This window comes from Manis pentadactyla, chromosome 2 (assembly GCF_030020395.1).
Source record: "Manis pentadactyla isolate mManPen7 chromosome 2, mManPen7.hap1, whole genome shotgun sequence".
In the NCBI taxonomy this organism is placed as follows: domain Eukaryota; kingdom Metazoa; phylum Chordata; class Mammalia; order Pholidota; family Manidae; genus Manis; species Manis pentadactyla.
In genome coordinates this window covers 228,022,730-228,047,654 of record NC_080020.1, presented here as the reverse complement: position 1 = coordinate 228,047,654, position 24,925 = coordinate 228,022,730, and the positions used below count along the sequence as shown (strand labels likewise).

Below are 24,925 nucleotides of genomic sequence, written 5' to 3'. Positions count from 1 at the left end.
GTTGAATGAAAGTACACATGAAGTTTTCAAATAAAAAAACTCACCTGGGAGTGCTAAAACCACATGATCAAATGAGACGAAAGTTTAACTTTGGGTACATAAAAGAGTTATTCAAAACCTCTCTAATAATTTAAGAATATATTTAAAAATCTTCCCCCTTCTTAAAAAAAACTCACATATTATTTGAAGCTACCCATATTTACTCTGATAAATTATATCTATATTTATATTAAAATTATCATTCTACCTCAAGAAATTTGTTACTATAATTTCGTTCTTTGACTCTTGGGGTCTTCAATGAGGACTGTATAGAAATAAAAAGTGTCTTTTTTTTATATGTTCTTGGAGCTATGCTTAATGAATAACCATAAACTTTTTAGAGGGAAGTACTCCTAGACATACTGATGGTATTAAATTTGTTTCAAAATATCTTTTCTCCACGTATAATCATTCCTTTAGACTGCAGTCCTCCCTGCCCCATAAATTTGCTAAAGCAAATCTTTACTGAATGGTACGCCTTTGATAAGATATGCTGTAGCCTGTTCTTCATTTTTATCTTTCAGTTCATATTATGGTCATCCCCATCAACCCTATCTGGTCCTTAAATCAAACATTATATAGGATTTGTTTTGAATTTATTTGTATGCATTGTTTGTTAATCATATAATTAACAAATCTTAAAATTCTGTTCAACAAATGATTGATGAACATATAAAAATGATTAACCCCTGTAATAAGGAAAAATAAAAATAAGTTTTCTTGCTTCAGATGGAAAAAGAAAAAAATTCAAAATGTTCAGTTTGATAAGAATGAAGAAAACAATTCTTAATTCTTAAGAATGAAGAAACCCTGATGTGACTTCTGGAGGAGGTCAATTTTTGCTCAATTTTAAAATGCATATCCCAGAGTTCCACCTTTAAGATTTTATCCTATAAAAAGTCTGCAAGATGTATGCATGTGCACAATCACTGCAGTACTGCTTCTCACAGCAGCAGTGTATGGGCTAACAATAGATCTGCTGAGAAATCACAGCACTTTAGAACTAGAAATGCCCTAAGTTATCATCTAATCTGATCCTATTGTTTTATGGATGAGTGAAATTATTTCCCCAAAAAAGTAAAATAATTTCCCTAAGATCATAAAGCCAGTGAGTAAAGTTTGGACTGTGGTGTAAGCACTCTCTAGTATGTTTTGGTCCTTTGACAGGATGACTGCTATCACAAATATAAAATGCAAAACCATCAAAGAATTGGATAGATAGGTCAAGGAGCAAACTCCAAGTAGCTTTCTAGCTTCTTTTTTTGAAGCAGGTTTTTACAACGTTGTTCATCTATTTTGTCTTAAGAAATACAGAATTTCCAGGACAGACTTGCTCATATTCAAATGCGAATAATAAAAGGTTGGGAAGGAGACGCTCCCAAGTCAAATACAAATGGTTTGCAGGATTATAACCTGTTCAGCACTTATCTGTGTAAAATGCTCTTCTCAAAAGCTATACTATCAAGAGTAATGTGGCTTAACAACCTTAAAGAATAAAATGTTTGAATTATACAAAAATTTTATTTCTCTTAAATACACTATTTTACCAACTTCTGTTTTTTTCTTTTTAGACATGAAGGTTAAGGTTGGAGTTAGATTACAATTGGACTGCACACATAAAATGACAAGAGTAACCAAACACCAGGCTTAGCAGGAGGAAGGCTAACCCAGAATTAAATGCAATTTGGATGAAGAGAGAGATTGATTTCACATGTAAGAGTTAGATATACTTTCATTTCTACAAATTTAAAAGTTAAACGACTTTCTATAAAGAAATTCAATGTATATTACCTATCTGTTAAGAAGGCACATATGAGATTCTTCGCATGTTTAGAAATTTCTGCATCTTCAGGGAAACATAGTGAGTTTTTGTGATCCATAATTTTGCTGTATGTTCCTACAAGTGAATCTGCATAAAATGGAGTATCCCCTAAAATTCCAAGAAAGAAGACACCAAGTGTAATAGAGAATGCAAATTAAACATTTTTAATCTAGTATTTAATGTTAGTTTAAATTTGCCACATGTATGAAAGAATAGTCAGTCTATCTGCCAAGACACTCAGTCAAAACAAACAGGCACACACCAAGAATACATTTACAAGTTTAACCAATGAACCATCAACTCTTAAGAGCAATATAAAATCAATGCTAACTCTAGAATTTGTTGGCTTTTTTTTTTATAATGGGAAAGGAAGCAATTTACTAGATAATTAAAGAAAAATATTACTAAATGGGGTCAGCTCAGTCAGAGTCCTCTAATGCTAAGGCTGACTGCCTTTGGAAATTAGTCTCTAGAGCTGTGTTACAGAATATAGTGGCCACTAGCCATATGAGGCAATTTAAAAGTTAAATAAATTAAAATTAAATAAAATGAAAAATTCAATTCCCTAACACCCTAGCCACATTCTAAGTGCTTGATAAGGCCAATGCCTACTAGCATACTGGACAGTGCAGACAGAAGCCATTTTCATCATGACAGACTGGACAGTGCAGCTCTAGGAGTTAGAACAGCCCTATTATTTTACATGTGAGGAAGTGAAGCCCAGATAAATGACATGTGACTTGCCTAAGAGGACATAGTTAAGAGTTGAAAATGGCAGAAATGGTCACCAAAGCAGTGTTCCTGCTGAATAATGACTATGATACAGAGGCACTGAAGCAAGTGTAAACACAGAAAAGGCTGAAGACATGATTCTAGTCCATTCTCACCTAAAGCCATAAGAGTTGAAGGCCTGGCCAGTATGCCTCAACTACTTGTCACCTTAGTACAAACCAGACTTTACCAAATCAGCCAATCCAAATCTTCAAAAGAGGTTTTGGGTGTCCAGGTTGTTCTTGTTTGTTTTCAAAGAGGGGCAAAGGAGAGCTATGAATTCAAGATTTTTCCAGTGCCATTTTTAACTGCAGTACATAGAGTCCTATATGAAGTTCAGTGCCAACCAATCACAGCAAGCACTGGAACAAGGCTCAGAATACTGCAAATCAGTGCCATCTGAACTCATTAAATTCAGCTCTCAGAGTTGGAAACAGTAACAGGAATTTAAATGGTCTCTTCTGATTAGCCATGTGACTTCCTCCAAGTATTTTATTTTCAAAATCTCTACAAGAGTCTAGGCAAATGATAGACTATATACCACTTTCAAAAGATTGCAAGACACACTTAAGGCATTACCAGATGGGCCAGAGGTAGCAAGAATGGACAGCTACCTGGGAATATATTATCTGTGCAGAGACCTACTAAAAAGACAAAGCCCCCAAAGTAGGTCATAATACTATGACATGTGACTGAGCATAGCAAGATCAATACTACTTACACAGGATGGTCATCAAGAGAAGGCAATTTATGCCACAAAAAAAATCCCATGACTAATATCACTTAAATTTGGGATTTACCAAAATGTTCTGATTTTTTTTAAAAACCAATAACCATTAACTCAATTATCATACAGATTTTACAGGTTTTCCACTACCAATTTCTTTTTTTTTCTATTAAGGAATTATTTATATACACTCTTTTAAAGGTTTCACATAAAAAACAATGTGGTTACTACATTCGCGCATATTACCGAGTCCCCCCCATACCCCATTGCAGTCACTGTCCATCAGTGTTCCACCACCAATTTCTTCTAGGGTCATCTTCTAGAAAATAAATTCTCCAATTTCTAAAACTATTATTTTCAACTCTAAAGTTGTTTCTTATGTTATTAGCCTTATTATCACACTTGCCTCACAAAGCAGATTAAGCTACATCTCCCCTCATCCCCGAGCCAGGTGACTTAGTCATTGGCTTCCTTAGCCGTAAGGTATTTTTGTGACCCTGGTACTTAGGAATGAGAAATCTTAAGGATGAAATCTATGATGGAAAGAAAAGTTTTGATATACTTGAGACCTTCACATTGTAATTTGGTCAGAGTAAAACAAATTACTAAATTTGCCTCTGAGTTTTCTGAGACTGAAATATTATTATAAAATACATTTACCTTGATAGTCAAGTGGTTGATAACTGTATCATTTGTTTTACTAGAATTACAAACCAAATATATATACAAGTAATAAATAGATGAAGTACACAAACCAAATGTATATACAAGTAATAGATGAAATACAGTTCATAAAAATCAATTACATTAACATAATTACATAAACAAAATAAAGAGTACTTTCAGTTCTCTATATTACTGGAACAAATATTAATAGCCCTATATTTAAAATATTTACAACAAATACTATTGATCAAGAAAATCTTAGAATGGAGGAATATTGCAGCTATAAACTTGCTTCTTGTTCTAATATTTACTTAATATAAAAAGGTCTACTGTCCATCAGTGTTCCACTACCAATTTCTTCTAGGGTCATCTTCTAGGAAATAAATTCTCCAATTTCTAAAACTGTATTTTCAACTCTAAAGTTGTTTCTTATGTTCAATTCCTTTCATATTCCACTTAATTACTATGCCAGTATGATGCTTGGCTGCCTCTGTTCAGTTAACAATGTTGTATCAGATACTATTAATTCAAAGTTTTCAGAAATTTCACTTCTTCCCTAGGACACAGGCAATTAATTTCCTTTTATTCTCAAATTGCTGACTTAAAATAAAGTGTTATGAGATGGGTCTTGAAAAAAAGAACAAATTAAAATATTTACTTACCTACTAGCATCTCAAAAAGGAAAACACCCACAGACCACCAATCACATTCTCGCCCATAGTAACCATCACCCCCTTGTGATTTCAGAACCTCAGGTGATATATAATCAGGTGTTCCAACTGCTGTATCACAATGTACCATGCCTGTCTGGATAAATAGCAGAGATAAGAAAACCAGATGTGCATAAAATGTGTGTAAACATACATAAATACACATAATTCATTTATTATTACAGATGCAGTGGCTACAAACTGCTATCAACTGAAGTTCATTACTGCCATGGCTTTGGTAGGACAGGGGAAAAATGCATTATGATATACATAAAAATGTCTCAATTATGGTATATGAGAGATCAGGGATAATTTTCCAACTCTAAAATATAGACGCCTTTATTACTGAAAAAAGAAAAAGGTGGTAAACTCCATGGGAATTGCATGCAAATCGACACTTTTGTTTCTTCTTATGCTACAAAGTAGTTAGAAGAGAAGTAATAAAATGTGGTCTTAAGGTACCTGACCTGGAGAAACAAAAGTTTTGTTAGAGAAAGGAGGCTTTGATATTTCCAAAAGAAATGGCAGTGATTAAGATTACAAATGGCCCAGTTTAGAGGATGAATAAAGAAATGGTTATTATATTAAGAAAAAAATGGGGCAAATAGGTCAATGTTAAAATTAAAAGACCTTAATAGTTTGAATCCAGTTACACCTCCAAGTTGCATATTTAAAATATGGAATGTGGCAGTAAGACATATGGCAAAATGATAAACACACCCTTATCTGTGTTTAGTTTCAGTGAAGAATAAGAAATCTGATATCCCTATCTGAAGTCTTTTTGATAAGGACAAGAGAATCATTGTAGATATATGCACGGGTGTGTACATTTTGTGGCATGTATGTGTGTATGTATGCTTGTATATGCGTGTATGTTATGAAATTAAATCATTATAATAATAGTGGTAAATAATACTCATTTACCTCTAGCTCTGTCCAAACTTGCAAAGATTTTATAAGTTAATTTAAATGCCCTTCATTTCCTTTACCTACCCATCGATGGGTGCATCACCCACATTCTTCATAAGGAAGCTACACAAACTACCAAAATACAAAGTATTTGACCACCTTGGGAAAAGGAAGTTCAATGTAGTTTGTAAATATGACTTATGTAAATGTTTTTATTTAAGTGCAATAATATATATGTTAAACATGGGAAATTAATTTCAAAAGCAATTTTTTCATTCCTCAAATTAGCAACAATACTCAATGTTTTCATTTTCCTAAGTATATAGCAAATAGAGAATACAAGTCATTTTCGTTTGAATATAAATTAATAAAACTTTTCAAAATAATTGAATAAATTATGAGGGTAATACTTTGTATGGATTACTACTTAGGATTAAAAATGAAGAAGACTTCAAAAGGCAGGGTATATAATTAATTTTTATCATGGACTATCTTACACTTTAAGACTTTTGTTAGAGAAAAAATTAATAGAGACTCATTAGGATAAACAAAATCTCTTCATTTCACACATAACCATAGAAATCAAACTTTAAAAAAAAGTGAAATCTTGTGAGACATAGGAGCTAAAACCTGACTGGACACACACAAACAAATGCCATTAAAAGGAAAATTATTTAGCATTCGATGGTCCAGAGGAAGGAGAGGAAAGGGTAAGACACAAAAAGAACTGGCATAAAGTTAGGCTATAAAGGATGGACAAGCTAGGCTTTAAAGGAGTGAGGGTGGTATGGTAGCTTAGATAGAAAAAAGAGCAAAAAAAAAAGGATTAAGAATAACTTCATATAAACCATGTTCAAGAAATGCAGTTAAGTCCAAATCAGTTAAATGTGAGGTTTTACATGATGAGGATGGAAAAGGGAAGTTGGAGCTCAGTTTGAATAACCATTTGCAGAATAAATACTTCGGTAGGACTAAAGAATTTCTAGTAGGTAACCTATATGAATAGCACTCTGCTTTTGGAAAATTAATATTCCAACCACATTTTTTGGTCAATATATTGGTGGTTAAATTAAAAAAAAAGTTTTGGAAGATATTTTAAAATTGTCTCACAGGTAGATTCTCAAACTATTTGAATACAGAATCTACATTTATGACAAATCTGATCCTATTCTAAAGAACTACAGAAAGGATAAACAAACCAAAGAGACGAGTTTACCTACAGGGGGTGTATGGGAAAAAGGTGGCAAGAAAGAAGTATGGGATTGGGGTGGTAGGGATAAGGAGGAAGGGATCCCCTTCACTGAGCAAACAATTTGCACAATTATGACTCTTAAAATCAGAGGAATATTTCACAATCCAAAAAATAAACAATTAAAATCACAGTGGATGTGGGGGAAACTGAACGGAATATAAACAGTAAAAAATGAACCTGTTTTATAAATTAATAACATAACTACACCAATAGGGATAGGGAAGAACTGACCTAAGTAACTTTGGAAAACACTATCTTAAATGGATACTATAAGGCTAAACACACAAAGAAAAGCTGCACAAAAATAATACATTCCAGTTAGTAGATCTGTTTGTCATAGGGGAAGGCACTGGTAATTCTGAAGTAATTTTTTTGTGTATACTAGGGTTGAACAAGTAAGTAAAAAAACTTAGATATTGAGAGTCAGGTTTCTCACTGTCCAAAAGAAATTATAAAAAAAAAGGAGTAGAATGAATCCTGTAGTATATGACTAGAATCAGAAGTACTGGTGTGAACTCATGACTTTTGATATATTATATATAAAGGCAGGTAAGTATAGAACTAAATATGAACACATGTGTGCATGATAATTAGTACACACAGTATGTACAATACACATGTGTCTGCTGATGGGGACTAGAAATACTGATACTCTAGGAGCAGGAGAGAAAAACTTGTATCCAAATATTTATGTCTAAATACCATTCTTGAATAAAAGAAATCAGAGGTCCTTGGAGAAGTGGCTGATTCTATGGCTGGGGAAGAGAAAATACAAGTCTTCAACAACTTATAATGCCAAAGGATAATGATCCAAAAAGGGGGCATATCAAAAGGACACAGGAGCCACACTAAGGAGCCTACACAAGATAAGCAAAGTTTGGACTGAGTTTCAAAGTACAAGAAGCAATTTGCCAAGTATACTGGATTAATAGCATATACAAAGGCCAGAAATCCTAAAATGGCATGGTACAAAAAGAGCTACATGTAATTTAAGACCTCTGAACCATAAGGTAAAAAAGGTCGAATGATAGAGAATGACGGTGGAAAAACAGGCACGGATCACATCATCTTAAGAGGCTTCATATGACAAGCTAAGTTGTTTGAACTTTATTCAGTAGGTGACAGCAATCTACAGAAGGGTTTTAAGGTAGAGAGCAACATAAACAGGTATGTATTTTCAAAAGCTTTCGCAAACATTCTATATTTGGTGTTTTATAATTGCCAAAATATCATAAATTGAAAAGATTTACTGAAAACACAAAATAGGTCAATCACAAATCTTGAGTTGGCCCAAGAAACTATTCAAAAAGCTTCCTGTAAAGGTGGAAAAGAAAAACTATAAATGGAATTCTTTATTATCAGAAGCATTAAAAGCCTCAGCTTGACTGCTACATAGGCAGGAAACTATTCAGTTCATTTTAGTAATTAAAAATGAGCACTTGCACTAGGGGCCCCCTTCCTCAGAGAGGAATATTCCTTGCCTTGTAAGATTTTTGGCTAGTAGAAGATCCGTTCTATCTAAAAAACAGCCCAACTGATTAAGTTTTATTTCCATTTGCATTGTGCAGTGCCCAGAGGCACACAAAGTTGTCTATTATTCTGGTTATCCCCCCGTGGTACCAATTATTATTTTCATTAGGGCTTTGGCTACAAATCTGCAGAACTTTTGAATGGTCTGTCCCTATTGTTCCCATAAACCTGTCCTTTTAAATGTGTAATTTTTCAGAAAATTGGGTTTTCCAGAAATATTAGTAACACCTTCATTTTAAAAATTGGTATCACTTGCAGAAGGGTTAAGGACATTAATGACTTAACAACTAGCTTTTTAAAAAGTTATAGTCTCTATTTGATATACACTAGAATATTAAGGGATAAAATATTATACTATTTTCAGGTACGAAGGTAAATTGTGCCTTAAAGGGTGGTGAACATTGCTATGAAATTCATAGATGTGCAAAGAGGGAACTCAACTTGTCTATCAGTGCAAGTAATTTTAAATAGCAGTACTTCTGTCACTGAGACACATCTATATGTAAATACAACATACTGTAACTGTCACTCACACTGATATTTTTTTCAGAGAGAAAAAGAGTAACAGCATCCAAAAAATTGTGTAATACACAATCCATCAATGGCAAAATTTAATGAGACACCATTATTCTTAATCATGATTTTAAACAAACCATTTTAGTCCTGTGGGCTATAATTTTATGGTTGTATTTTATTTTTGCTTTTATCTATGGCATAATGTTTTATATGAAGCCAGAGGAACTCAAAAATAATTCAAGCATTTCTGTCTATAGGCAAACTTTTCCTGTAAAGGGCCAAATAGTAAATATCTTAAGGCTTTGTAGGCCACTAGGATCTCTACTGCATATCTTCTTTTTATAAACAATCTTTTAAAAATGAAAAAAACATGTTTAGCACAAGAGCTGTACAAAACCAAGCCATAGCCAGATTTGGCCCTGTGCTCTAGTTCGCTGATACCTTCTATAGATGTGTAGATAAATGAGAATGAAAACATGAAGGCTTCTTAGGGTTCTGAGACCATAACAATAATCAAACAGAGACAAGAAAGTGAGGAACCTATAACTTGGAATAACACTATTCACATTAACAACTGAACAAAATTATAAATTCTATGTACAATTTTTAATTAAGAACACATTTATTCTTCAATATTATATAACTTCTCATTATTAATATTACTTGAGGAATGGAGACTTGGTATAAAGCAAGCAACATATTTAAAGTTCAGTACTTAAAAAAATATTTGACTACATCAAAATTTTCAGATTTTTGTTCAAAAACACAGATGGGCAACAGAATAGAAAAAGATATCTGCAATATCTGTGGTTTATCGATTATATAAGGAATCTCTGAACTTTAACAAGAAGCCATTTAAAAGGGTCAAAAGATACAACACAGATAATTCACAAGAAATAACTACAAATGCATGAAGAAAGGTTTGACATCATTAGATATAAGTTAACTGCCATTTTTAAAAAACACTACTTTCTATCAATGAAATTGGTAAGATTTAGAGAGTGAATAATAGGAAGGGTACATGAAGATATAAGGAGAAAGGATCTCTAATGCACTACTAGCAAGAGGTCTTAACATTTGCAGCCCTTCTGGAGATCAGATGATACTTTATTTATGTAGCATCTGACACAGCAGTCTTACTTCTAAGTTTAGATTTACAGGAAACCCTTGTCAGAATATACATGGGACACATATGCAGATGTTCAACATAGTACTTTGGTAGCAGGGAGCTGGATGTGACCCAATCCAACACAAGGGAAAATGGTAAGTACAATTTACAGATAGATACTATGGAATACTAAGAAACAATGCACTAATTTACATATATCAGGAATATATACAAAAACATATTGAGTGGAAAAAAAAGTAAACAAAATGACATCCATACCATTATACTATTTATACATACAGATGCTATACTAGCAGTCTGCAAGAACTTATGGTAAACACATTACAGTGGCTATGTATTAGGGAAAGACAATCAGACTGACACTAAAAGATGGAAAACATAATAAAATAAAAATAATATGGGGCCTTTGTGTAGAATAGTAATGACAATAAGCTGTGAACCAAGGAGTATAATTAACTCAACTACACGTACCTGAATTAAAAAATAATGAACAAAAATTATATAAGCCTCATTTTATTCTGTCCTGTAGAGATAATTTAAGATACTTAAATAGTTGAATTAAGTATATACTTACATGCCTGCAAAATCATTTTATAAATATATATATAATATATATACTATCTTATGTGTATATATGTAAAAGTATATATTATGCATAAACGTACTTACTATTTTATGCCTTGTTCCTCACATTCTCACACTCTACAACTTACTTTCCTTAACTACTTTTACACACCCTAAATAAATGTGGTGTGATATTTCTCTGCATGCTTCCAAAGGTTTCTAGTTTAATTAAAATCAAAATACACTTAAAGAAGTACAGTATATAGATATAATTCATTATATACAACAGACATTAAATAAAAAGTTTAACATTCTATTAGAAAATTCATACTTAATTTTCATTAAAGACAATTTTCACTGTTAACCATTTCATACTAGATTATGACAAACACCACAAGAGGGAGCTTTAGGTACAAATACTCTTACTAAGCATTGATTAATGTATGCAGAACACAGAGTAACAGACTCTATGATAAAGACCATGAAAGAAGGGGATGTTGAGTTTTAGCTGGATAGGCAGGACATACAAACCTAAACCAACAAAAATGGCCAATTAAGTATAGCATAAATTCTATTTGACATAAAAAGAGTGATTAGTCAGGTTAGGATTATCAGTAAGAACTTTCTAGATGAGGTAAAATCTAAGCTGAGCACACCTATGTTTATCGCAGCACCACTTACAACAGCCAAGAAATGGAAGCAACATAAGTATCCATCAGTAGATGAATGACGAAAGATGTGGTACATATACACAATGGAGTATTATTCAGCCATAAGAAGAAAACAAATCCTACCATTTGCAACAACATGGATGGAGCTAGAGGGTATTATGCTCAGTGAAATAAGCCAGGCAGAGAAAGACAAGTACCAAATGATTTCACTCATCTGTGGAGTATGAGAACAAAGAAAAAACTGAAGGAACAAAACAGCAGCAGCTTCACAGAACCCAAGAATGGACTAACAGTTGCCAAAGGAAAAGGGACTGGTGGCGGGGGTGGGGGGAGGGGAATAAGGGGCATTACGATTAGCACCCATAATGAAGCAGGGAGGTATGGGGAAGGCAGTATAGCACAGAGAAGACAAGTAGTGATTCAATAGCATCTTATTATGCTGATGGACAGTGACTGTAATGGGGTATGTGGGGACTTGATAATGGGGGGAATCTAGTAAGCATAATGTTGCTCATTAACTATATATTAATGATACCAAAATAAAAAAAAATCTAAGCTGAGCTTGGAAGAATTGAATCACTGATGAAGGCAGAACCATTAATAAAAGTGAATGTCACACAGATGGCATGAGTAAGTTAAGAGGTAAAGAAAAGAGAAAATCTGCTTAATTCAAACTAAACATCATGACAAGATAATAAGAAATAAGATTAACTACATAAGCATATTGGGAAGTTACAAAAACCATAAAAAAGATATCCAGTTTGTGTCAATATACATTAACATTTAGAAAGACTGATATATGCAAGTCACCCTTAGATCCAACAAGGGACTAGAATGGAAGTAAAACATGACACCTCCCCATCAGGAATTACAGTATAAATAGAAAAAGATGAGATACAATTTTTGCAACAAAAATAAATCAACATAATTAGCTATGAAGTTAATGCTACTAAATGTATTAATCATAATACAAATTGTTCAACAGTTAAAGCACCACAATAGATCATATTCTCATATTTAGTCTGTGGTTGATGCAGATGAGGTCATAAATTTCTGACCTTATCTCTTTTTTTTTAAAGGAAAAATAGAGATAATAAGGGTGAGGGGAAATATCCATGTACCTTAATTTATATTTGTGTCCTACTTCTTCACCTACATCATCATTCACATGAGTTAGTTTTGATCGGTAGCAAATGTTTGTCAATATTCTACAAGGAAGATAATTTTTTAAGTTATCTGAGTTATTTCTCTTGGATTTACAAAATCTAGTACTAATGAAGTGTTCTATAGTACACAAATGATTAGTAAAGGAAATGTTTTGACTTGGCTATTTTATTATCTTGTTTGAGTCATTATACAGTTAGCAAAACTAAATTTATCTCTGTTTAAAACTCTGAGGCCAGACTTCAAGTGTTTTTTGTTTCTTAAAATCTAGCAATTTTTTTTTACTTGCTTGTTACTTACTTCATCCATCTTCATACATGTGCCAAAATCTGCTAATTTCAGATGTCCATGCTTATCCAAGAGCATGTTGTCAGGCTTCACATCTCTGTGAATTAAACCCATGGAGTGTATGGCATCCAGAGCAAGAACAACTTCAGCAGTATAAAATTTGGCCCATTTTTCAGGTACATCATAGTTACTCATAAGGTTTACAAGGTCTCCACCAGGCATATACTCCATTACCATGTACAGATACTTATCATCTTGAAAGGCACAAAATAGCTGGAAAACAAAATGGGAAGGAAAAATTAAAAAAAAAAAAAAGGAAAAAGGAAAGGAAAGGAAAGGAAAGAAAGGTACGAAGAAAGCCAAAACCATAAACAGAACAAAACCCAAAAACTATTATATTACTGAAAAAAACAAATTATTTTATAACCAAAACAGAGTTGACACTATGAAATCTTAGATTTGGACATCTTTGATGGAAAAACAATTATCAGCCAAAACTTTTATATGGGTATTTTCTTCAGGCTTACTAACAAAATATGCATGAATGAGTCACTTTCCCTCTTGGAAATTACAGGAATCTATTAAAGTAGACATATTTTAAGAGAGAAAAGAATAAGAACAAGGAACATAAAAAGATGAAAGAATGACTGAACTCATAACTTTATAGAAAACCAGATTTCTGAAAATGAAACAAATTATTGCATATAACTCATAAAAAAAGAGTGTTGAGGAGGTAGAAGTAATTTAGCAAAACCTAAAAGACACCAGATTCAGTGGAAGAGGGAATAAGAGGGAATAAGCCCCATACCAATGCAAAGAGTAACCAGGAACATATTTGAACAGGGCCTTCTGCTCTCTCCCCTTCCCCAGCATCTTGCTCAAAATAAGAGCAAATGGCAATGTTACCTGCATGTAGACTAAAGCAACAGCACTGGGAGCAGAGAAATTTGTTAGTGATCCCCACAAGACACAGAGACACCACAAATTCAGAAGAAAAGGCATTTACATACCACCCAACAACACGTCCCACCTCACCCAGAAGCAAGCAATGCAAACAGGAAAAGTTTCCACAAACAAATTGGGAAAAGATAGAACAAAACCAGGAACTAACATTTTAGAAAAACCAACACCATGAAAAAGAGGCAAAGCAATTCAAGAAACATAAAATTAACACTCAAGCAAATGTCTAATAGGACAAAGAACAGCTTTAAACATGTAAAAATCAATAGTCTCAAAATAGTTAACATGTCACATCAATTAAACAATATAGGCTAATATGAAAAAAAATCTTAAGTGTTAGAATTAAATATATAACTGATGATAAGAGAAGAACAAATTACAGAGCTAAAAAACTGAGTAAAGGAACCTTCTCTGATTACATTGAAGAATTCAGAAATGAAAAATAGAGCATAGTTAGCAAAGCTCCAACATGTATCTAAAAGCAGTCTGGAAGAGAGAACACAAACCAGAAGAAAAGGAAGAAAAGGAAATAGTAAATAAAAATTCCTAGGAGTGAATAAAATTAAAAATAAAGTTAAAAAAAGATTGATAGCACTTCTAACTGCTTAGAGAGAAACTAAGACAGCCAGTGCCTAACTTTCAGAAATCCAAGAGAGAAATCCTACAAGTTTCCAGAGAGAAAAGCTATCTTATGCACAAAACCAGAAATCATACTGGCAACAAACTTCTCAGCCAACACACTGGATACAAGAAAACAAAGCTGTATCATCAGTTTTCAAGGAAAATGGTTTTGATCCTAGAACATGGCAGAGTAGTAAACAAATGAGATGGAAAAATATACCTATTATGCAAATACTTAGAAATTTTATAATTAACAAACCATTTCTGAAAGAACTGCTCAAGGATATAATTTGACAAAATGAAGAATAAATCCAAGTAAGAGGATTGTGAGACATAAGAAAGAGGGGCAAACAAGTAATACAGAAAAGCTTATTAAATACAATTACTGACAGAAAATTAAATACATACTTGAGAATCACACCAAAATCAGCATATTTTTTAAATGGAAGATGGTGGGATGTAGGGAGGGAAGGGATGGAAAAGCTTTGTAAGGCTGGTTACCAAATTAGGAAAAATGTTTGTGTGTTTTTGTGTGTAGTACTGTTTAACCCTAAATGATAAAAGATGTAAATAAATGCATAGACACTGCATGTCCTTAGATTGAAAGACTTAATATTATAAAGATGGCAATTCTCCTCAAACTGATCAACAGATTCAAAGTAAAGTCTATCTAAATCCCAGCAGGTTTTTTCCAGAAACCAAAAAATTAATCCTAAAATTTATATGGAATACAAAAGGACAGAGAAGAGTCAAAACAATCTTGAAATGGAACAAGGTAGGGAGCCTTGTATTTCCCAATTTCAAAATTCACTATGAAACTACTATTATCAAGACACTACTGTATAGCATAGGCCAGACATGTAGATCAATGTAACAGAACTGACAGTCCAGAAATAACCCTTATATGTTTATAGGTCAATAGATTATTTTTGTCTTACAAAGATGCCAAGGCAATTTAGTGGGTAAAGAATAGTCAACAAATGGTGCTTGAACAACTGGATATTCACAGGCAAAAAAATGAACATTTTCAGACCCTTACTTCACATCACACTAAAAAATTACTTGAAATAGCTCAAAGGGCTAAATTTAAGAGTTGAAACTATAAAAATTTAGGAAAAAACAAAGGAGAAAAGCCTTCATGACCTTGAATTAGACAAAGGTTTCTTATAACACCAAAAACACAATTGACAAAATAAAAAACTGACATATAAGGTTCCATTAAAAGAAAAATTTGCTGGCATCAGAAGACAACATTAATAAAATGAAAAGATGAACTGCAGTTTGGGAAGAAATACAAATGATATATATGATAAAGGGCTTATCTTTAGACTATACAGAGAACTGCTACAACTCAATAAGGCAAATAACAAATTTTAAATGGCAAAAATTTTGAATGGACATTTCACCAAAGGAGATACATGAGCTGTCAGTAAGCACATGAAAAGATGCTCAATATTGTTAGTCATTAGGGAAATGCACTTAAAACCACAATGAAATACCACTTTACACCAACCAGAACGGCTATAATAAATAAAGACAGAAAATATCAAAGGTTGGGAAAAACGTGGAGAACTGGAACCTCGTATGTGTTGGTCGAGAATGTAAAATGGCACAACCACTTGGAGAAAGAGCTTGGCAATTTCTTAAAAAGTTAAACAGGTTTACCTACCACACAACCAGGGATTCCTCTCCCAGGTATCTACCCAAGAGAAATCAAATATGTTCACAAAAGATTTGTATGCAAATGTTCACAGCACCATTATTAACTATTTGTAACAGCCCTGAAGTAGAAACACTATTTGTAAAAACCCCAACTGATAAATGGACAAACAAAATGAGTATATCCATACACTCCATGTCTACCCCAACTGAGAGCAGTACAATACAATTCTGATGTTAAACACTTGGCTCCCAGAAGTTAAAAGCCCAGTCTTCCACAAGGTGGCCCTCATTTGTTAGACTTCATTCATTCTTTGGGAGTCCACAGGCCACTTGCATTTCTGACTGACCGAACACAAATTAAGGAGTTCCTATGAGTCCCTGAGGTTTAGATAATCCACTAGGATGACTCCTAGAACTCATATAGAGTCACTATATTTATCATCACCATTTTATTATAAAGGACACACTTAAGGCAAGACCTCGGAGGAAACAGAATTTTTCTGCCGCCTCCTGTGGAATCAGGTGCATCACCTTCCCATCACATCAATTTACTAGCCAGGAAGTAGGGTCTAACAGGCATTATGAATTAAATCGATAGCCATGTGATTAAACTTAATCTCCAATCCCTTTCCCTTCCCAGGAGGTCAAGCAACTCAAAGTCCCAATTCTCTGTTCATGTGCTTGTTCTCTCTGGACAATCACCTTTATCCCAAAGCTATCAAAAGAACCCACTTGGATTTGCCTCATTAACATAACAAAGATATTCGTATCACTCAGGAAATCCAAGAGCTTTTGAAACTGTGCTAGGAACAGGGGACAAAGACCAAAAATATTTTTTATTATACCACACCAAACAATGGAACACTATTCAGCATTAAAAAGAAATGAATAAGCTACAATGTTCCTGAACTTCAAAAACAGTATGTTAAGGGCAGAAAATCTAAAAGACAACATACTGTATAATTCCATTTATCTAAAATGCCCAAAAAAGGTAAATGTATAGAGACAGAAAGCACATTAATAGTTGACCAGGGCTGGGAGAGAAATGGGAAATAACTGTAAATAGGTACAAGTGATCATTTGGGGATAGTGAAAATGTTTAAAATCTGATTGTAGTGATGGGTGCACAACTCTGTACATTTCCTAAAAATCACTTAATTGGACAAACTGATCTGCAAATAACTTAATAAAGTAATTTCATTTATAAGAGACAAAAATTAGAAATAACTCAAGTAAATAGTCATACATCTATACTGTGGGTATGATGGAGAATGCTTGCAGTAGGTACATACTTAATATTGGAAGGGCAATGGGGCATCAGGTCAACAACTTGCAAATAGTTCAGAAAGATTTTCCTGTGCATGTTACCCCCAACTTTCCTGTAAGTTTGTGATTGTTCCAAATGCAAAAATTAGAAAGGGAAAAGTGACAGTTTGGGAAGATACTTGCAACACATACAGCCAGTAAAGAGCTCATATCCAAAATAAGTAAAAAGAACTCCTACCAGTTTCTTTAAGTTGACAGACAACCTAATGGGAAAATGGGCAAGAGATTTAAACGGGCATTACACAAAAAAGGATATTCAAATATGAAAAGGTATTAAATTTTGAGAAAAGTAAATTTAAACCACTTAAGATATCACTTTGCATGCACAAAAACAACCAAAAATTTTAAAACTGACAAGACCAACTGTTAGCAAGGATGTGAGACAAAGGAACTTATGAACTGAACTCTGATAACCCATTGGAAAACAGGCTGTCACCACCTACTAAGATTGATCGTAAGTACCCAGAAATGCTACTTCTAGGAATATACTCAACAGAAATAAATACAAGAATATTTATGACAACACTGCTTGTAAAAAACATAATTTTGAAAACATATCAACAAAATGTGATATACACAAACAATGGAATAAAATACAGCATTTAAATTAATGAACTATAAGCAACCTGGACAATTTATACCAACATGTTGAACAAAAAAGTTAGATACAAAAGTAGAGGTATTTAATGATTTCAATAAACAGGAAAATTACAATTTCTGCGTGTTTGTTTAGGTGGTAAACCATTAAGAAAAGCTAGGAAATGACTACCAACAAGGTCAGAAGAGTGGTTCTTTGTGGGGAACTCATGGAGGTAGTGATTGGGAAAGAGCACAGGGGACTTCTGGAACACTGGCAATGTTTATTTTTTTATCTGGGTAGTGAATACATGACTGTTTGCTTTGTGATAAACTGTTCTACTGTTTATTTTATGTGCTTTTCTGTGTATGTCCCAAATAAGACCACTTTAAAAAAATACGGTAAAATTAAAGCAGAACTCATAAGGAAATTAATGACTTCAAATGTACTTAATAAGTATCTCTCCCTATTCTCTCATTATCCAATATTCAAACAGATATTTGTATCTGACAGTAAGAAAATAAGAACTGACAATAAAAGGCAGATAAAGAAAGAAAAAAAGAACAATATAAACCCAAAGAAAATAGAAACTAGGGAATTTTTTTTAAAGGCAGAAGAGCAGAAGATAACTATAAGAAAACCAAAAAAGGTATACTTTGAAAAAAAAAATTATACCCTATTCAATAGAAAAGGCAAAGACAGATATAGCCACTGCAAGTATAAACTAACTCAAGAAGTAAATAACCTGAATTAAGTCAATAATCACATGATCCAGTTGGGGAGGAGATAGGGAGGAAGGGAATGAGTATAGGGAGAGCATATACTGGCTCTCTCAGAAGAGAGAAAAGATTGGGTAAGAGAACAAAAATATTTCAAGAATTCCTGTACTGTTTTAGTATTTCAAAATTAAAAGATTAAAACTAGCTATAGTAAATACTAAAATTTGCTAAACGTATATTAAGACTGAAATCAAAGAAAGTTTCCAGAAGTCTTGTTAGGCAAGCAAGAAAAGCCATTTTACCAATGGTGAATTAATTAAATTGTATTTGATTGCATCAGCCAAAGAAATGTGTCTAGAGAAAAATCAACTGCTTAAGACTATTAGTCTTTCAGCAACAACTGTTAGTCAGAGAGTTGGGGACACTGGAAGTATTATCAGTAGTCAATTCAAAAACAAGGCAAATGATTTAGAGTGGTTTTTCTTGGCTTTTGATGAGTCAATAGATGTTACTGATACTATGCAGTATTTCCTGTTTATTGGAGGAGTGAGTGCCACATTTGAAGTGAGTAAAGAATTAGCCTCTATGAACAGTCTGTACAGATCAACTACAGGCAAAAATATTTTCAAAGAAATTGAGAAAACATTAATTCAGTACAACTTGAAGTAGAATCTGGTAAGACGTGCTACAACAGATGGGAGTAAAAATATAGGCAGAGCAGAAAAAGGCTTAGCTAGACAAATTCACAAAGTGAAAATGTATGCTGCTTAAAGTCTATGGTTATGCTTTATAATATTGATCAATAGGCAAGCTGTATAAATATATTTGGATCTCTCACATGTTAATAAACAAGTAGTGTTGATAGTGTCATTTGCCCTATTGACTTAACTGTCATCATCAGTTCTGTAAATTTTTGTCAGAAATAGAATTTGAATATCCTTACTACACAGCAGTTCAAAGGCTTAGTTAGCAGTGGTAAAGTTTTACTGCAATTATTTGCGTTCAGAGCTGAGACTGAAAACTGACCAAGAACTATTATCCTTAACCACTATTCTGGAACATCCAATAGCTTTGGAAACTAGCTTCAGCTGCAGACTTGGTAATGTTTCCTAATTAACACAACTTAAAATGACAAGGCAAAACAGCACTTACATGTAAAACTTATACTACAGCTCAATCGTTTTGATGATAACTTTATATACTTCCCATGCTATCAAATCCAAAACAAGTGAGATCTTCATTCCTACAAAAAATTTGCAGTGGATGTATTTCCTGAGAGCAAACTACAGTATCACCATTTCAGCATCACTTTTTGGACCTGATGTAAATGCAAAGAAAATATCCATATTTCAAAATCCACTTAAAATTTACAATTGAGGAGCTTCTATATAACCTTCAACTGGAAGTGATTAACCTGCAAGGTGATGACATTACTAAGAAGTAAATATCTAGAGAAAAATATAACAATTCTATTAAAATCTTCCAGGTGATAAATATGCTCAAATCAAAATCATGCTTGAGGTCAACATCAGTAGTCATAAAAAATGCATTAGTATGTACCCTTTATATGATGTGTTGAAATGGTACTTTACCTCTGTAAGCTTTCTCTCAAACACCCATAACCCTGGTCTAAATAAGGAGAAAAAATCAGACAAACTCACTAGAAGAGCATACACATCCTATAATGTAATTGGCAAGTAATCCTCAAAGCTGTAAAGGTCATCAAAAACAAGGAGAGTCTGAGAAACTGTCACAGCCTAAGAAGATGATAATTAAATGTAATAAACTACCCTGAATGGGATCCTGAAACAGAAAAGAACATTAGATAAAAACTAAGAACATCTGAATAAATTGAGGGCTTTAACTAAAATACCAATAGTGGTTCATTCACTGTAACCAATGTACCTTCCTAAAGTTATGGTGTTAATCATAGGGGAACCTGTACATGGGATATATGAGAGCTCTCTACTATGTTCAATTTTCCTGTAAATTTACAACTGTTTTCAAAAATAAAGTCTGTGTTTTTTTTATTCATATACTGCTGGATAACAGTATTTGGAAGCACCTAGCTGTGTGAAAAGATATTTTCTAAGAAGATGAATATGTAAAATCTCAATACAGATTAGTAAGATGAATGGATCTAGGCACTGAGTACAAACAGCCAGTAAAATAACAAAGATAACTAGGCATTGGCCTCCACAAAACAGTACTCCTGAAGTTTTCCTGCCACCCTCACCAAATCATGCCTGATTGGATCAAGCCTCTGCCAAATTACCAACTTACAAAAATACAAATGAGAGAGGAAAAAGTTAAAACCACACCACATGGATAAAATCAGCAAATTCCAGATTTCTTCAATAAATAAATTGCTGAGACAAGAGAAAAAGAAGGGAGAAATTCTAGATTGAGAGAATTAAAAGACATACCTAAACTTAAATATTAAAAAAGCTAACAGTAAACTGAAGTGTCTAGGGATACACCTATTTGGGCGTATAAAACTACAAAGGAAAGCAAGGAAGTGGCTACCATAAAAGTAAGGACACTAGAAAAACAGGCAACAAACATAGCAAACTGGACATACAAATGGCTTGAAAAAGTCCTCTCTATTAGCAAAGGAGCTTTTTAAATGTGCCAATATTCATCTATTGGATTAAAATCACACTAAGAATATATCGCTAATACAAATGGGTCAAAGATTTGTATTGTACCATAATTCATGTAAGAAAAGTGAGGAGTTATTTCCAGTCAGAGTGAACTAATAAATTATGGTGGGGGTGGGGGGGCCTTCATGCAATTAAATATTGAACAGTCATTAAAAAATAAGATCTGAGATTTGGAAAACTGAAATAATATACTGAAATTGATTACAGGCATATGCTATGACACACTTAGATCCCTAAAAGAAATGTGTTATGCACCAAAATTCATGTGAGCAAAAATTCATAGCATTATTCATAGTAGTCAAAAAGCAGAAACAACTTAAGTGTCCATTAACTGATGAATGAATAAAATGTGGGGTATAGCCACACAATAGAATATTTGGTCATAACAAGGAATGAAGTACGGATACATGCTGTTAAGAACAAGCATGGAAAACACATTAAGTGAAAGATGTTACCAAAGAGCACATACTGTATGATCCCATTTACGTATAACATCCAGAATAGGCAAATCCACAGACACAGAAAGCAGGTTAGTGGTAGACAGCAGTTGGAGTCAGGGAGGATAGGGGAAAACTGCTAACTGGTTCACAGTTTCTATTTGAGGTAATAAAAATGTTCTAAAATTAGGTAGCAGTAATGAGGCACAACTCTATAAATACACTGAAATCACTGAATAATAAAGTAAAAAAAAAAAAGGAAATAAGTCAGTCATTTTGATAAGCTTTCCCAAACAGTTACACATTTCATACATGTAAATATAATGGTGCATGGAAGGTCCTGTATCAGAGAGATAAATTAAAGCCAGGATTATCATCTCTTACTTTTTCAATTATACAACATTTCATTGCTGATTTGCTTCCACAAATTCACTATCTCAATGAACATTTCAAAAGGTCCACTTAGAATTAAAGAACAGATAGCAATTTATGAAATCATAAACTAGAAATGGCAATTAACCTGTTACTACAAGAGCAATTTAAGATAAAAGTGGAGTAATTTATTACCATCATTCCCTAATAAAGTAAATTATCATGATATTTAATTTACAATAAAAATTTTTTAGCAGCACTGATCAGAATTTCTATTCACTAGCTACAGTAAAAAAATTAAGTGGAGGAGGACTGAGGCTCAATCAACATCATAAAAAAAGTAAAAGTAATGAGCTTTTAAATTGCATAATCATTGATGTGGAAAATTTTTTTACCTCCAAATTGCCTTCACAAGCAAAGAAAGTATCAAACTCCTGGATCACTTAAGCATTCTGAACATGCATTGGTGTACACCTAATTTTACTCATGACATTTGTTCAAAAGTGTTTGCAGAATTAATTATTAGTATAAAAATATCTTTAGAGGAGCAAAGCTAGTGAGGGATAAAATGAAAAAGAGGCAAAACAGAAACATACATTCCTTACTTAACAGTCAAACAACTGGCTAAATTAGGAACCCCAATGCTTACATTATAGGTAATATATAAATTATACAAAATATAAATATACAGAATTTTAAAAAAAATTTTGTAGTAAGTTTTTTTTCTTTTTAAGGTAGGCTGATTATTGTTCCTGTTTTATAAATCATGTGAAAGAGTAGGCAGGGAATAATAGTATACTGGTAGCCAATCCAGTTCTTTTTATAAAGGAATTAAAAAAGAAACTTGTAAGTAGTACTTGCTTTTATGCACCAATTTAAGTACTACATGTCATTTAAGTACTACACTACATATTATTTAGGAATATTAAACAAGCATATAGAATCCAAACTTATTAAAACTAACTGCATTGTTAGTATGTGCATGAGATACAGAACTTCAAGCGTACAAAAACCACAACCTATGAATAAACACTTATGAAAAGGGGAAATAAACTTTTTGTATGCTTACCTGAACCACCCAGGGACTGTTGGCAAAGGCCATGATATCTCTTTCTTCCCAGAAAAAAGCAGAATCTGATCTTTTTATCATTTCAAACTTACTAAGAAGCTTCATTGCATAAACTTTCTGTGATGCCTTATGTCGAACCTGTTGTTTTTTAAAACACAAAAATTATTAATACTTTAATTTCATGAGAGAAAGGTGAACAACAGATCATATAAAATGTTATTAAAGACTTTGCTTACAAAACAAAATGAACCTTAACTAAAAAGTAAAAACATAACATTTCAGTGAAAGAAACAAAGGAGAAAATTCCAACAGCCTAAATATTTCATGAAACACACAATACCTTTAAATGCCAGGGTCAATATACAACTATCTCATTTGATCTAAATAAAGCTGAATTCCTGAAGTTTCATTTCTTCATGTTAATTAAGGTAACCAAGTTTAAGAATGAGACATTGTTAAATGAGAATCTTGTCAGATATGTACATGTATCCCTCACTATCTAAACATTAAGAACCTAACAAATTTAGATATCAAAGGTATTTCTTATTTTGTTAAGTCATCCTTATTTCTTTTTAGGTATCCTACTTAACAGGTTTTTTTTAAGGGAAAAACTATCAACAGTGTGGTTATTTCATCAATTCATATCTTCCTCAACAGACTACAAATTTCAAAAGAACAGCGTCTGTTTCTGACCATCACTTTAATCCTAGAGAATAGCAGAGGAAATTATCTACCATTGAGGCAATATACAGTTAATGAATGATTATAATAGTTAACATTCACTGGATAATTAATAATAATTGCTAACATTTGTACTTGGATAGCTAATATGATGTCCAAAACTGAACTACAAATCCTCACCTCTGAATCTATTCCTCCTATAGTGTTCCATTTCATCAGATGGCACCTTCATCTGTCCAGTTGCTCAAGCTAAAAACCTTTGGCTCCTCTCTTTCTCTCATACAGCTCATCAGACTCATCAGCAAAACATGTCAGTCCTACCTTCAAATAGTTCAAGAATCCAATCATTTCTAATTATCTCCACTGATACCACCCTGGTCTAACATCTGTTACTTCAATCACCTGCAATAGCCTCAACTAGTTTTCCTGCTCTCATTCTCATCTTTGCACAGTGTGGCAATCCTTCTAGAACATAAACAATTTCCTAATAAAGGCTAATAATAATACCAAGGCCTGAAATAGGGAGCAGAGATTCAACCTTGTCAATTAAATGCACTTGGGAAACAACATGTTCTTTTCACACATTTACATTTACCAAGTATAAAACTAAGCCTGCACCAAGTTAAGGGCAATCAGTAACCAGACAACTTCTTAGAATGAAATCAACAGTCATCAAAAACAAAATTCAAAGTCTCTATCACACATCCACAAGGAACAATATATAATATAAAAACTACTCACTAGGTAAAAAGGAACATGTGACTCATCATCAAGAAAAAAGCAGTCAGACAGAGAAAAGATGGTGGAGTAGGAAGGCAAGGCGGAACCCTCTTCCCACCAACACATAAAGGAAGATACTACATCAAATACAACTAAACCTGAAAATGACCTGAAGACAGTAAAACAGATCACCTACATCTGGGGAAGAAAAGAAGACCACACAGAAAAGGGCAAAGTGGCAGAGCCACAATCTGGTGAGGCCCAAGTCTGTCCCTCATCCCAGCCCACAGGTGGGAGGAAGAGGAACAGACCAGGGAGGGGATAGGAGCACAGGAATGCTACATACCCCTGGAGATCTGC

General features: G+C 33.3%; 1 protein-coding gene across 1 annotated transcript in view; it reads right to left on the bottom strand.

The window, feature by feature from the left end:
• The window catches only part of ROCK2 (Rho associated coiled-coil containing protein kinase 2), a 158,796-nt gene that overhangs the window by 41,591 nt on the left and 92,280 nt on the right, over positions 1-24,925 (bottom strand). Inside the window, exons 4-7 of the mRNA XM_036881826.2 lie at positions 23,165-23,302; positions 12,771-13,031; positions 4,688-4,832; positions 1,831-1,969 (exon numbers count right to left, since the gene is read on the bottom strand). Of these exons, the coding sequence (XP_036737721.1) occupies positions 1,831-1,969; positions 4,688-4,832; positions 12,771-13,031; positions 23,165-23,302 (683 nt within the window). The remainder of the gene's footprint in view (positions 1-1,830; positions 1,970-4,687; positions 4,833-12,770; positions 13,032-23,164; positions 23,303-24,925) is intronic.